Consider the following 16380-nt stretch of genomic DNA (forward strand, 5'->3'; position numbering starts at 1 on the left):
CTCCTTTTTCCGGAGGTTCGCGCATGCACAGTAGGGTCTGAGCGCTCTAGTGTTAGACCCTACTGCTCCCGGCAGAGAGTAGGGGGCCCCTGATGCTCATATATGGCAATGCCGAGTAAAGGACACCTGCATGCATTTGCAACACCATCGGAAGACTGACATGTAGTCATGTCATGCAAGCCGGCTGTAGCAGCTCCTTCCAAGAGGCCAGGAAATCTTGGCCTTGGCACTCCTGCAACACAAAGAAGGAATGATTTCAATGATGAATAAAGGCGGTTTTGACCCCCAAACTGCCTCATTTACTAGGGAGGGAGTCTCAAAACCCTCCTTTCAAATAGAAAGACCACTAATAGATTCATAGGGCTCAATCCAACTACCTTTGAAGGGGGCAAGCTTCCGGCGCAGTGGCGGGTAATTGCTGGCAACACAAGTCGCCTTATCTCACACAGCCTCATAGACCGAACATACTTTCTTCTGCTGTTAATTACAGTAGATGGATCCCATAAAACCTGTAGTTGACGTGTCACACATAAGAAATTGCTTGTGTTTGGCCGGCAATCTGTTGTATAGACGGACACTTGGCCTGTAACTATTTCTACGTTAGGACAGCCGAGACATGAAGGTATGGGGGTTCCGTTTGTTTATAAAATGCCAATGGATTACGCATTAAGAAAAATAAAATGGAATTGTATGTAGTTTAGGGATAACAATACACCACAGATAATTTTGAGAGCAATTCTAGGAAAAAAGGCATTATTTTATGAATTTCATAAAAACATATATATATATATATATATATATATAATTTGCTGTGCCACAATACAAGTCCCGGAGCCTGCGACATTTGAGCATCTCTGCACTATAGCTGCGTACATAGGTGCAGCTCCGGCACAGTTAGAGAACAGATTTGAATCAGTACCTTACCAAATATGGCAATTGCAAATTTGCCGGGAAAAAGCTGGAAAAACACTGTAGCGGAAAGCTGTTTAGTAACTTGGGTGATGCAGCCAGCAACCACTAAGGGTGTGAATCAATGGATGGACAATGTTAGGGTCGGCCTGCATTAGATCTACAAGTACAGAAGGTTGACAATGTTAAAGGTCAACAGGTACATAAGGTCAAAAAGGACAAAAGGTTGACATGACAGCGGTCAACGCCGAAATGTTTTGCTGCAAGATTAACCAATTTCCAGTATGCAAAGCATTCCGTCGATTTCCCTCACAGCTACCACTAGCTGAAGCCTGCAGTAGTCTATGGGATACACAGAACTGGCACTTTATATTTATATTGGTGCATTAGTTTTGGTAAAAGACAAATTAAGTTTTGAATTTGTATGGTAATAATTAAAAACAGTATTTGAAAATTCATTTTGCTCAGAGGATGTGTGTTCAATTACAAAGATTGTGAAAATTAGGAGTAAAATGTTGGTTTCAAGGTTTTTTGTGGCTAGCTAATTTTCTTTTTCTTTTAACCAGAGCTTCCATTATCTGGCCGAAGAGGTGATCAAGGCCCATCTGGTGAACCTGGACCTAGAGGACCACCAGGACCTCCTGGACAACCAGGGCAAGGACTGCCAGGGCCAAAGGGAAACCCTGGCCCACCAGGTCCACAAGGATATCCTGGTATTGGCAAGCCAGGAATGCCAGGCATGCCAGGAAAACCAGGAGGAAGTGGAATTCCAGGCACAAAAGGAGAGCATGGACCTAAAGGAGAGTGTGGACAAAATGGTCAGCCAGGACTTCAGGGAGCACCTGGTCCTGCTGGTCTATCTGCTATTGGAAAACCAGGTGAACCAGGTTTACCAGGACTTCCAGGACCGAAAGGTGAACCAGGATTTAAAGGACCACAAGGATATCCTGGAATTGGAGGCCCAAAAGGAGATAAGGGAATTGGAATACCGGGATTACCTGGACTCAAAGGTCCTCCAGGGCTACAGGGACCCCCAGGCCCATCTGGATTACCTGGTATTGGTAAACCTGGTATGAATGGTTTCCCAGGACCAAAAGGACACTTTGGTAATCCTGGGTTACAGGGACAACCAGGGCTAGAAGGACCTGTTGGACCACCTGGGCTACAAGGTCCACCAGGAATTCCAGGTGTTGGAAAACCGGGCCTTGATGGTCTTCCAGGTGAAATTGGAGTACCTGGTGGCAAAGGTGACCAAGGCCTTCCAGGTTTACCTGGAGCTCCTGGGCTTCCAGGAATAGGTAAACCAGGTTTTCCTGGTCTAAAAGGTGATCGAGGCTTTGGTGGCGCACCAGGTCCCATGGGGCCAAAAGGTGAGAAAGGTCACTTAGGTGAACCAGGTATAGGAGGCCAGCCAGGTGAGCCTGGTCCTGCTGGATTGCCTGGTGCTATGGGACCACCAGGTGTTGCAGGATTTCCTGGATCCAAAGGAGATCATGGTATTGCAGGTCCTGAGGGTCCAGCAGGACCCAAAGGTGAACCAGGAATTCAAGGACTTCCAGGTAAACAGGGATTTCCAGGGGAAGTGGGGCCGCAAGGTCTCAGAGGATTACCAGGTCCAATTGGCCCAAAAGGAGAAGGCGGACATAAAGGTTTAACAGGGCCACCAGGTACACCTGGTTTGCCTGGACCTAAAGGAGAGCCTGGAATTCCTGGTGAACTAGGGTTGCAAGGGGTATCTGGAATTCCTGGACTTGCTGGACCAAGTGGTCCTATTGGTCCTCCAGGAATGCCCGGACCAAAGGGGGATCTAGGGTTACCAGGAGAACCTGGCCTACCCGGTGTTGGAAAAAATGGTTTGCCAGGACCACAAGGTCCTCAAGGACAACCTGGAGCAATAGGACCCCCTGGACAGCGTGGCTTGCCAGGTCCTCCTGGGCAACCAGGTGCACCTGGACTTCCTGCAGAAATCCCTCCTACACCACCTGGAATGGGTCAGTATTTACCAAACATAGGACCTGCTATTGATGGAGTGAAAAATCCACATGGTTACACAGGCAAGAAGGGAGGCACAGTTCCCAATCATGAAATGCCAGCATTTACAGCCGAACTCACCACTGCTTATCCACCAGTAGGAGAACCTATAAAGTTTGAAAGATTGCTATATAATGGCAGACAAGGCTACAACCCACTCACTGGCTTATTCACTTGTGAAATTCCTGGAATCTACTACTTTTCCTACCATATCCATTGTAAGGGTGCAAATGTTTGGGTAGCGCTGTACAAGAACAATGAACCATTAATGTACACATATGATGAATATAAAAAAGGCTACCTGGACCAAGCTTCGGGGAGTGCAGTAGTCCCACTGATGTATGGAGATAAAGTATACATTCAGATGCCTTCAGACCAAGCATCTGGACTGTACGCTGGCCAATATGTCCACTCATCATTCTCTGGTTATTTATTATATCCAATGTGAACAGCACTAGTGACAAAAACTTTTAAATTAAATGTTGCTTCTACTTTTTTTTACTATATCAGTAATAACTGCCTTAAAGTCTCTGCTACCAGTGGCACAAGTGATATGTTCCTCACCCAAAGGCAGCCACTAACGTTGAATAGCAGTTGGATCATGGTCCTTTACTACCGCTACATCTTCAATTGTTCTATGCACAGTATATCCAATGGAGAGAACAATCTACTTCCATTGAATTATGGGCTGGTGCTGTCCGCTTTAGTGTCTTGGCACATATTGCACACACCGATTACAGTAATTATAAGTTCGCTACGACACTGTTTCATATACATTACCATTAGAACTACTATATTTTGACTACATAGATTACAGGGAAAGTAACATTTAAGAAACGTAAAAATAAATATAAAACATGTACAAACTCAAAAAATAATAGACCATAGAGGGACCTACAATGACACAAATATATTGCCCACACTTAACATATTTTTAAAGGGCATACCAAACACTTCTATTAATGTAAAACATTTTCACTTGAAATTTGAGCTATCCCTTTATTTTTTCACCAGTAATTGAATAAAGAGTTGGGAAGTAGTGGTTTTGAAAAATAAGCAAACAATTGTCCACAATATATTATCATATGTATCAGTACTGTATGTGTGCTCTGGAATTTTTATTATTTTAGATAATACACACACACGCAACTCCAAACATGTATTACCGATCACTTTCTTGACATGGCTTCTCAGCACTAAACTGGACTTACTGTAGTGTTCAACTGAATCATCACAATAAAAAAAAATCCTTTTTGCTTTCCCTTTGTTTGAATCCACAAAAATATAATTTCTAGGGTATTTCATCATGCCCCAACACTGCTATCTATCACATTCCCCATGAGCGTGCCTTGATTTGACTGTGACCTGCAATGTATGTTTGTACAGAATTTATTTGTACAGATCCGGTATTAGTCTTACTTGTGCAATGAATTTTTAATTATTATTTGATTTAAATTTAAGCTCACATTTTAAACATATTAAAACATATGATAAATTAGATTTAAAATGCACTGCTCAGGAGTTTAGTTTATATATGGCGTGTGTGATATTTTTATGTACTACTTTGTCGCTGCAAATTTCCAAATTTGTTCTGGAAAGATTTACACATTTGCTGTAGAAATGCTGCTAGCAAAGATCACTAACTTGATGCGGACAATGAGTATTCTATGATGTTTTTATACTGCAGTAACCCACCCACCCACCCATCATAATATGCAATAGACATGAACGGAGATTATCTTTGTTTAAACATGGTGTCAGAACTCCTATCTATGCTTCAATAGACAGCTCTATATTTGGATGATATTATGTGAAAGATAAAAAATAAAATTAAAAAAAGGTAAAAAAGCAAAACACAAAAAATTGTGATGCAAATGTTTTTACTTAAGCTTTCATATATAAAAACAATAATTTTTCCAACTATTGATATGATGCTCTAATTTTACAACTCATAGGGTAGTTTTTATTTTATATATAAATATATACATACATACACGAAGTTGGTTTCATGGTATTACTATATCCAATCAATTCTTTCAGTAAATTATTTTTGTTTAAAAAAAAAATAAAAAAAAAAATTGCAATACTTCACAAAGCCTCAACAGACTTCCTAAATAAATGCACAGAACAAATATTAGATACTGTATGTTTAAAATGGTGCTAAACGTATAAAGTGAATTATGTTTAATTTAAACTTAATGTAAAAAATAAAGATGATTTTTTTTTCTTCATGAAATTAAGCTTTCCCTGGCGTGATCAGAGGCAATGAAATAAAATAGTCAATTATAATGTGAGTAAAGCACAAATGGATTTTGAAATGTGGCATAAACATGGGAAGGGAATGCTGTTTTGAATGTAGAACTGAAAATGAATATAGAAAAATGCTCAACATGTTGGCAAACAATAAAGTTTTTTCCCCCAAGCATTTGCCACTGTTTATTCATTTACCAAATCTATTTTCGTTATACCACCTTTTCTGGGAATTTTCATTACTGAAACTCTGCTCAAGAAGAAATATTTATGTTATTTTGTCTTTATGGCCGTATGTAAGTTAAGTTTGGCAATACAGGTTGAGTATCCCGTATCCAAAATGCTCGGGACCAGGAGAATTTTGGATAACGGATTATTCCGTATTTCGGAATATTTTAATATTTCAATTATCTCAGATATTAAATTTGAAAGCCAAGCAATCATTTTCTTGCACATATATAGTGCCAGTTACATATCATGTCACCAGTAGTGCCATTACAAATGTCCCCAGTGAGTTTTTAGCAAAAATTTTTTTTTTTTTTTCACTTTCTGGAATGTATGGTTTTCGGAATAATTCGGATAACGGATACTCGGATACGGGATACTCAACCTGTACCATTAAGTTAACAGCTGAAATGTCAGCAAAATATTGCAAAAGAAAGAGGGAAGAATGAAATACAGTATGATTTTATAAAAGTGCGGATTTTTCAACAAATTTGCAGCAAAATGTAAAGTGTTATTTCTTATTTAAAAAAAAAAAAAGCAGAATCAGTGGGCTTGGCCTTTAAATAAATCTTTATGGCGAAATTGCATTAAAATCCATCTTTTTTTTTCAGCATCCTACCATATTACATTCCCCTATTTTAATTAGAAACCTTAAGCGGAAAAAAAAACAATCACATCTGGAGGAAACCCAGTGGTGATAGTACCCTGCGTTTAAAGGTTACCATACACTACTGCAATTTCTCACAGTGTATGTCCATCCAATCGCATGTGGTCCTTCTGCATGTGATGTATCCCATGAGACCCTGTTTCCCACCACCGGGAGGGGGTCTGAGTCAGAGGTTGAACATGCAGGTGGATCTAACCTCTGATTCCGATGCGCAACGCATTGGATGCAATGTGAAATCGGTCGGAATCGGGTGAAATTGGTCCAAATCTGAGAAGTATATGGGGGCCTTTAAACTTTGTACATTGGAGTGAACATGGATGATTTATGACAGGCTGTGAATCTGTGCACATATGGCACTACAGAAACGCTTGTGGTGCTTATTACATCAGGACATTGCTTGTGCACCACCAGCTCTGTTATGTCACTGGAGTAATAAAATGAATCCAATGTAGCAACAGAATGATAATGACTGTATAATAAATCCTTTTTCCACTCCTATAGTATGTGCATGGCTGTATTTTAACAATTAACAGGTGTATTATCTCCTGATACAATAACAGAAATACAGTAAGTGACTTACTTGTGTATTTTACAGTTTCCAATCTAATATAAAGTGACCTAGAAAGTAGGCGGGGGAGGGCCGTAGGGAGCAGGGTTAGGCGAGAACTAAAGGGGTATAGCTTCAGGGTTGGAATTGACAGGGGCAGTTACATCAAGGTTCACACAATATTTAATCCATCTTAATCGTGGAGGCTTGACCACAAAAACTGTAAAACAGTATGTGCGGCAACGCATACTGTCCAGGTATTGATTAGATGACCTCAGGGCTGTGGGGTAGCAATGCTAAACATTGCACAGCCATGATAGTCTCATAAATGTAGGTGTATTTGATAGGAGAAAGACTCCTTGGGGGAAATTTACTAAAGGAAATTTGTAAAAAATAGGTGTATTTATATCCAGAAATACTTATTTTTGACATTTACTATCCCGAAAATACGGCTATTTGTATTCGTATTGATAGCACATCAATATGACTATGAATTGCCGTATTTTCGGGATAGTTAATGTCAAAAATAAGTGTATTTCTGGATATAAATACACCTATTTTTTTTACAAATTTCCTTTAGTAAATTTCCCTCCTTGTGTTGCCCTCATATACATGTGTTTTTAGGGATGTGAAGAACACCTCGTGTTTTACACATGTTGTATGGATGCTGTGATTTTGATGGACATGTATGGCACTTTAGATCGAATTGGTCCTACTGTATATTGCAATTTACTGTCAGGCTGTAACCAGAAAATTGTGGGATCCATAATGACATTTGTAAGGGGCCCCATGTCCCAATGCTTCTACAGTCACCTTTTTGCAGCAGTTGTTAAAACACAGTGCCTCCACTTCAAATTGTTACATTATGGCCATTATTCAGATCCGATCGTAGTACAAATTTGTTCTCAAAATAGGCAAAATCAGGCTGCACTGCAGATGGGGCAGATGTAACATGTGCAGGAAGAGTTACATTTGGGTGGGGTGTGTTAAAACTGAAATCTAAATTGCAGTGTAAAAATAATGCAGCCAGTATTTACCCTGCACAGAAACAAAATAACTCACACAAATGTAACTCTCTCTGTAGATGTTGCATCTGCCCCACCTGCAGTGCACACGGTTACGCACATTTTGAGAAGAAATTTGTATTGCGATCAGATCTGAATAAGGCCCCATATGCGATCCCTTTTCATCTCCAGGCTGCACTCCCTGCACCTGTAACTATGGTACCTACACTCCTGTATGTATGTAAGACATGTAACTGTGACAGGAAAGGTAAGACCCTCTCAGCTCTGGGCCCCAGGGCAGCTGCAACCCCGGCACCTTTGGTAGAACTGCCTGGACCTGTTATTTATGCCCTTGCAGTGTGGTATGTATGAGCCTGAAGACCTTTTTGTACAATGTAAGGTAAAGGGGTTCTTCCAAATAATCGCATCATCAAGTATTCAGACTAGACTTTATGGTATCTTATACATAAAGTGTTGACTCCAAACTTTTTCCCAATTATCTGTGAAGAAAGCAGAAGCCTGACAACAAGAATGCCAACATCATGTCTACTGACCAGCGTCTACATCCTAAGAGATGGATTCAAAGTTATGTAGAATTCCAAAGAATAATAGGACACCACCTCTCGAGTGTCTCAGCCTGGTTATGGTATAAAGGGTCGACAGTTAATAGTTTGCCAATAGAAAAGAAGAGTACAGGCGCTTGTGGGGTGGGTTGTTGAGCTAGCTGGTCACACTCGGGGAGGGACAGTCCCCGAAAAGGTTTAGGAGATATAGAGTGGTGGTGGAGCGCTTAAATATATCAGATCAATTGAATATCACATAAAATAATTTACTTTAATCTAACATATAATAAGCATATAGTAATTGCAATTTTAAAGTATAATTTAGAAAAAGTATTAAAAATAGTAAAGATAAAAAAATGCACTCAATTATACAATATTGTTGGAAGGACAATGGAAATTATACTTAGGATATGTCCCGCTTGTTCCTAGTGATACTCCCCTCCAGTTGTTATACTTGATCTTCCACGTTAGAGTCCATGTGTGAACTGGTATGGGGGGCATCCATATACCTGGCTGGATGCCTTGTATCTTGCTTCCACTCGTGTGGGATAGGGTAGTCCTGATTCACAGTCAGGATAGGCTCCAAGAATATGCAGGTGGTTGTGTCCCAGAAGGAAATGTTCAGTTAAATGGTATGCAACAAGATGGAAGTTGGTGGAGGGGAGTTGGTCCAAGTGTTGCAGCAAACAGGAGATCCAATGTCCAACAAGAGAGTGTGGCCTGACACGTTTCATCGTCCTCAGACAACTTTATCAAAGGTATATGGACACCCACCATACCATTTAGCACATGAATGTGGGAGATCACGTATAACAACTGGAGAGGAGTATCAATAGGAACAAGCGGGACATATCCAAATTATAATTTCCATTGTCCTTCCAACAATATCGTATAATTGAGTGCATTTTTATTTTTACTATTTTTATTACTTTTTATAAACTATACTTTAAAATTGCAATTACTATATGCTTATTATATGTTAGATTAAAATAAATTATTTTATGTGATACCCAATTGATCAATTTGTTTTTACACTGCAGTTTGCCACTAAATGGCTGACCAGGACAAGGTTGACCTAGAAAAAAGGTAGACATGTGCAAAACGTTGACACAAAAAATACTTGGGTATTTAACTTTCTTGTGTTCAGTTGTAGATTTCAGCATGTGGATCCCAAATTAGTGTACTGCTTTACACGGAAAACTACATTTGGAAGTACAACTCAACCTTAAAAACAATTTTATTAATCTGGGTCACAAATTTAAGGCAAGGACATCCAGGGGTAATATTTTCAGAAATATTACCAGTCCCCTGAGCTGTCCAGGGAGGCAGAGGGGATTAGGAAGGTAAATGCCCGGCTATTAGATTGGTGTAAGAAGGAAGTTTGGGGATTTTTAGAGCATTGGGCAACTTTTTCGGTCAGAGGCCATCTATATAGCCGCAATGGATCACACCTGAACAAGAAGGGGGCTGCTGTGCTGGTTGACAGAATGGTTAGAAGGTTGGAGGAGATTTTAAACTAGGAGCCAGTGGGGAGGGAAAAGCAAGAAACTATGGAAAAGATAGAGAACAGTAAGGTGGGGCAGATGAAGTGTAAAGGGGTGGAGATGGGGGATGGTAAAGAGATTGATTGGAGTAATGAGACATGTGGTACCAATAGGGGCAACAGATGTCTGAGCATATTAAAAGACCATTACATGTCCCAAATAGTCGAGGAACCATCTAGAAGCAAGGCTATACTGGACCTAGTTATAACAAATAATGTAGAGATAATAATCAAAAACTAAAGTAAGGGAACACCTGGGTAACAATTAACATAATATGGTCTCATTTGAAGTAAGCTCCCAAAAGCAACAATGTAAGGGATTAAGTAGGACACTAAACTTTCATTTACTATGCTTAAGCAGTCTCTACAGGACACAGATTGAGATACAATGTTACAAGGAAAAAACACTGAAGAATAGTGGGAGGCCTTTAAAGTGTTGCTGTTAAATATACACAAACTCATTTCCATGGGAAATAAAGGCAAGAGCAGTCATGTTAAACCGATGTGGCTAAATAAGAAGGTAACGGAATAAATGAAAAGGTGCATATAAATTGTATAAGTATGACGGGAAGGAGGATTCATTCTGCTTATACATCGAATGTAAAAAAAATACATGCAAAAAGGCAATCAGAGCTTCTAAAATGGAAAATGAGGGTACTTGTTTCTTAGCACGGCCACACCGATTTCCATCGGGGTGGTCGTGTCGGAAAAATCGCGTTGGTCGCATCGCATGCAATTTGGACGCATGCGATGCAACTGACCCGATTTTTTTATTGAATCAAATGTGAATAGGGTCCCTGGGACCAATTTTACATTGGATTCAATGTAAAATATTCCCTAGACCCCCAATTTTACACCATAAACCCCACCCCACGATTGATGCCAACCGGAAGCGTGGCGAGCGCAGCGAGCCCGCGAGGGGCGGCAGTGCGCGTCCTCCGACCTTTTCATTCCCCTACTATCCACGTCGGCGTGGAGTTGAGAATATAAAGTGTGGCGAGCACAGCGAGCCACCGAGCCCCGCGAGGGGACGCGTATAACTTCACAGGTATACGCTGCGCTCGCCACGCTTCGGGCTCGGTGGCTCGCTGCGCTTGCCACACTTTATATTCTCAACTCCACGCCGACGTGGATAGTAGGGGAATGAAAAGGTCGGAGGACGCGCACCGCCGCCCCTCGCGGGCTTGCTGCGCTCGCCACACTTCGGGTTCACGTCAATTGTGGGGTGACGACGGGGCCATATATAATGTGAAATGGGTCATATTGGCCCATTTCACATTTTTTACTATGTGAGATGGACTTAATCAAGTCCATCTCATGTTGTGCCATTATAATGGCACAAGACCGACGCGATGCTCCCGATTTCAATGTTAAAAAATATTTTAACATTGAAGCCTATGGGGAAATCGTGGGCATTGCGTCGGCCAATGTTAATGGTCGCAACCGACGCGATGCCCGCGATTTTCCCTTTGCCGGCAAAATGGACCTGATTTCAAAGTAAATCGGGTCCATCGCGGGCATCGTGTACCTTAACTTAAAGGTACACGATGCCCGCGATTGTGGCCGTGCTAGGAAACAAGTACCAAAATGAGAAGCAAATTACAAGGGAAAGCAAGACAAACGCGAACGTTTTTTAAGTAGGTCAATGGTAAAAGGATAAAAAAAAAAAACAATTTTAAATGATAGGACCCCTTCAAATGTAGGGTAGGCAGATTAATTATTAATGTTTAGAAAAAAGCTGACAAATTCAATGCCTTCTTTTCTTCGGTATTTACTAGAGGATCAAATGTTGGCATCATTACAAAACAATAGTATTGATAACATCCCGTTACTTAATCCTTGTTTAACTGAGGAAGAAGTCCGTAAAGGTCTATGCAAAATCAAGAAGTATAAATCCCCAGGGCCAAATCGCTTACACCAGGAGTAGCCAACTAAAGTCCTTGAGAGCTACCAACAGTTAACGTTTTCCATCTCTCTTCACAGAATCACAAGTGAAGTAATTAGCTCCACCTGTGGATCTATTAAAATGTGTCAGTCAGTAATGAGTTCACCTGTGTACATGTGAGGTGAGCTGGAAAACGTGAACTGTGGGTAGCTCTCGAGGACTGGAGTTGGCTACCCCTGGATTATACCCTAGGGTTCTAAAGGAGCTGAGCTCAGAAATAGCTAGGCCATTCTACTTAATTTTCACAGATTCAATTTCATCAGGCTGGGTACCAAGGGACTAACGAATAGCACATGTAGTGCCTCTATACATATATATATATATATATATATATATATATATATAGCGTCTCGTGCACGCATGCCCCTGGCAAGAGCCGGCCACTGCAAGGATGGCAGCGGCTCCATCTGTGTGTGTGTGTGTGTGTATATATATATATATATATAAATATTTATTACTGGAGGGTATTTTAAGGCACAGCATTCAGGAGTGCTTGATGTACAATTAAATTATCAGAGGGCACCAGGGGTAGGTCATGCAAACAGAGCTGTGGTCAATTAGGGCTAAAATTTTAAGTGGTGTTCCTCAAGAGTCTGTGCTGGGGACACTTCTTTTTAACACAATTATTAATGACCTAGGCCAGTGGTTCCCAACCTGGGGTACTTTGCAGACCTGTTGGGAGTACTTGAAAATAATATTGATAATGGCGGAAACATAAAAAGAAGTTTCCCGATGGTGGAAAAAATCTCCCATTGCCATTAAGACAAACCACGTTGAGTCATATTTGGTTCCAACGGCAGCATCATTTGCATCTCCTCCTGCTTTGCCTGACCAGCAATCCACTGGGAGCTACCCCGGCTGCCCTCAGACATCAGCGATCTGACACGGGTGGAGGAAACAGTGGCTTTAATTCTACAGGCGTTAGTGGTAACCCCGGACACAGCCAGTGGCCAGACACAGAGGGAACGGATTCCTGACCGTACACTACTCCTCCGTTACTCCTTAACATAAGTACACACATACCACTCACTTCCACTTCACTGAGAAGTTCTGTGGATATTTCAAATTGAGAGGAGGGGGTACTCATAAATGAAAAGCCTAATCAAGGGGTACGGAAGAGAAAAAAGGTTGGGAACCACTGACCTAGGCGATGGCCTTAGTTAGCAAAGTGTCCATTTTTTGCACTAAACTGTGTAAGGTAATTCAATTGGATCAGGATGTAGCCTCTCCAGAAGGACTTAAATATACTGGAGAATTTGGCAGCTAATGGAAGATTAGCTTTAAATTGATAAATGTAAGGTTATTCATTTTGGGAGCAGAAATAAGCGAGCGTTCTATAAATTAAATGAGAAAATATAGGGGAATCATCAATGGAGGAGGATTCGGGGTTACTCATTAACAGTACAGTTAGTGGTACTACCCAATATCAAGGAGCAACAGCAAAGGCAACAAAGGTATTAGTATGCAGAATAGCCATAGAGGCTGGGGAAGACCGTGTAATTTTGCCACTTTATAAAGCAATGGTACAGCCTCATCTAGAATACATTGTACAGTTATGGTCACTACTCCGTAAAAAAGACATTGGGACTTGAAAAGAGAAGAGTAACAAAAGTGATTAAGGGTTTCAAGTCATTGGGTTATGTGGAAAGGCCAGCCAGGTAAGGTGTCTACAAGAGGCGTGTAAGAGGGGATATGATTAATATATACAAATACATAAAGGGTCAATACAGCCAACTTGCTGGAGATCTGTTTAAAAAAGGACCGTGCACAGGACACATGGTCACCCCCTTTTAGAGGAGAGGTAGTTTCTCACCCAACAAAGGAAGTGTTTCTCGACAGTAAGAGCATTCGGTACTTATGTATTATCTGGGCTCCCATGTTAAATGCACCCCATTTTTTCATACCCCTACTATCCAACTAAGCATGGAGTTGATTTTATATAGTGTGGTGAGGGCAGCGAGCCACCGTGCCCGAAGCGTGGCGAGCGGACGCGGTCTCATAAGAAAAACGGGAGCCCAGATATTACATAAGTACCGAGCAGTTAATGCTGCTTTCGCACCACAAAAACCTGCTTAGACCCGGTATTTAAAACGGGTCTTAAAACCGTTCAAAGCAGACTTAATGCCCCTTTCAGACTGCACATAAACCCGGTCTTAAACCGGGTCTAAACCGTTTTACTGGTGTGAAAGCAGAAGGCATCCTTCTCCTCCACCACCACCCCTCCCCCTCCCCCCCCCCCAACCCCCTCCTACCTGGGCAGCGCAGCCAGTTGCGTAAGTTCATGTATGGCTCCCGGACACAAGGTGATTGCTGTGCCCACCCTCACTCCCTCCCCCTCTCCTCCGGGGGCCATGCCATCCTGCCCCGCCTCCTGTCTAGTGACAGGAGCAGCGGGAGGGCGATCGCTTTTTTACAGTTTCCAAATACCGTTTTTTTGGAAACTGTAAAATCACTCTGGACCTTTCAGATCGCACATATTACCCTTTTGAAACTGTAAAAAAACTGCAAAATACCCGGTAATATGTGCGGTCTGAAAGAGGCATAAGATATAGAATACTCTGTCAGAGAAGGTTGTGATGGCAGATTCAATTGATACATTTACAAATGTGTTAGACTATTTTTTTTACAGAAAATAGTATCCAGGAATATAACGATTAATTATTATGTACTATAGTGGACTCAGATTGGACAGCCACCTTGGGTTATCGGGGACTCTATAGTTTATAATGAATAGACGGTAACCTCATCTGGGTCATTTACACCGCAGGAGATCAGTTATAGGTAGAACTTGATGGACTAATGTCTCGTTTCAACCTGACACAGTGCCATTTTTAGTTCCCAACAGGTCAGCAATTTTGCACCAGCTGACTCTTGTGGGGTTTCTCCTTATATTCTTAATGGGGGCCTATTTTGTGCCTCCCATTTTCCACTTCTAGGCATAGTCTAGTCCAGGCATTCCCAACCACGGTCCTCAAGGCACACCAACAGTGAAGGTTTTAGTGATATCCAGGCTTCAGCACAGATGGTTTAATCAGAATCCCTCAGATACTAATTAAGTCACCTGTGCTCAAGCCTGGATATCTACAAAACCTGCACTGTTGGTGTGCCTTGAGGACCGTGGTTGGGAATGCCTGGTCTAGTCCCTTGATGGCTAACCTTGACACTCCAGATGTTGTTGAACTACACATCCCAGCATGCTCTTCATCAGATTAAGCATGGCCAAAATAACAAAACTGAAGCACAGCATGCTGGGATGTGTAGTTGTAAAACATCTGGAGTGTCAGGGTTAGCCATTAAGGGTCTAGTCTAAGCTATACCATAAAAGTCCTAACCGACATACATTTGACTCAAAGCCACCTTATTCTCATGCGTAAATGAAAATATACATAAGTCAAAATCAATGAACCTTTTAATCGAAAGAAAAAAAAGAGCATGTTTTATTTGAAAGGGATGGCACTCAATTGAAATATGATGTAACAGTGTTGCATAATGTGCCATGGAAGACTTCCCCATCTTTGACCACAACCACAGCAGGTTGCATAGACATCTTCTAAGAACAGAGAGTTGGCGGGATCTCCACACCGTCAAGCTGCACGGATCCATTTCCATAGGGTCTTGTTGTGTGTTTCATGAATGACCTCCGGTGAGTTTATGGAGTTGGTTGGAATGGGAGATCCACGAATACTTTTTGATATGGACTTAGTAAAGGCTGCTGTTAGTAAGTGTACATGCAATAATGTTAGAAGGGTAATTAAAACCAAACTTTTGTACGTTTGTAATAAATAGCAAAAAAAAAAAAGGGTACTTATGTAGTATCTGGGCTGCCGATTTCTAAATCGGGTCGGATCGGGAGATCGCATCGCATCGCATGCGACCATGCGATGCGATGCGATGCGATGCGATGACCCGATTTTTCCATAGGAATCAATGTTAAAATGGACTGAGTCCATTTTAACATGGAATTCAATGGGAAAAATGGGTCCTTTTCATACCCCTACTATCCAAGTGGGCATGGAGTTGGATATAAACCTGTGGCGAGCGTAGCGAGCCACCGAGCCCGAAGCGTGGCGAGCGAAGCGAGCCCCGCGAGGGGACGAATACCGTCCCCTCGCGGGGCTCGCTTCGCTCGCCACGCTTCGGGCTCGGTGGCTCGCTACGCTCGCCACAGGTTTATATCCAACTCCATGCCCACTTGGATAGTAGGGGTATGAAAAGGACCCATTTTTCCATAGGAATCATTTTAACATTGATTCCTATGGAAAAATCGGGTCATCGCATCCGATATCGGATGCGATGCCATGCGATGCGATATCGCATCGCATCGCATCTGATTGTATGCCTTAACTTAAGGCATACAATCAAAAAATCGGCAGCCCAGATACTACATAAGTACCAAAAAAAGAAAAAACATGATAAATTACAACATAAAAATTCTGTACAAGCATGAGATATGTAGTAGTTAAAGAGGAAGATGATTGTTAAAAAATAACTCTCCTAATGCAAAGATAAGGTTATTATCACTACAGAAAATGAAAGCCACATCTAACAGAAACACATTACTTAATGTTGTGCGAACAGAGTTGTCTATTCAGTTTAGAAGTCATGCGTGGTTTCAAGTAGGATTCATATTTTTAGAGATAATGGCCGTGAACTCCCACCGATGCATACACATGGGTTGTAGTCAAAATACCAGAAC

The 16380-nt window shown here is 41.5% G+C and overlaps 1 protein-coding gene across 2 annotated transcripts in view; it reads left to right on the top strand.

The window, feature by feature from the left end:
• COL8A1 (collagen type VIII alpha 1 chain) overlaps window positions 1-5331 on the top strand; it is a 94027-nt gene extending 88696 nt beyond the window's left edge. For both annotated transcript variants that reach the window (XM_083171966.1, XM_083171967.1), the window contains exon 5: window positions 1476-5331. In XM_083171966.1, the coding sequence (XP_083028092.1) occupies window positions 1476-3388 (1913 nt within the window). In that variant the 3' untranslated portion in view covers window positions 3389-5331. The remainder of the gene's footprint in view (window positions 1-1475) is intronic.
• Window positions 5332-16380: the final 11049 nt, after the last annotated feature.

The sequence above is a fragment of the Crinia signifera genome, chromosome 2 (assembly GCF_055691185.1).
Source record: "Crinia signifera chromosome 2, ASM5569118v1, whole genome shotgun sequence".
NCBI classification, from domain to species: Eukaryota; Metazoa; Chordata; class Amphibia; order Anura; family Myobatrachidae; genus Crinia; species Crinia signifera.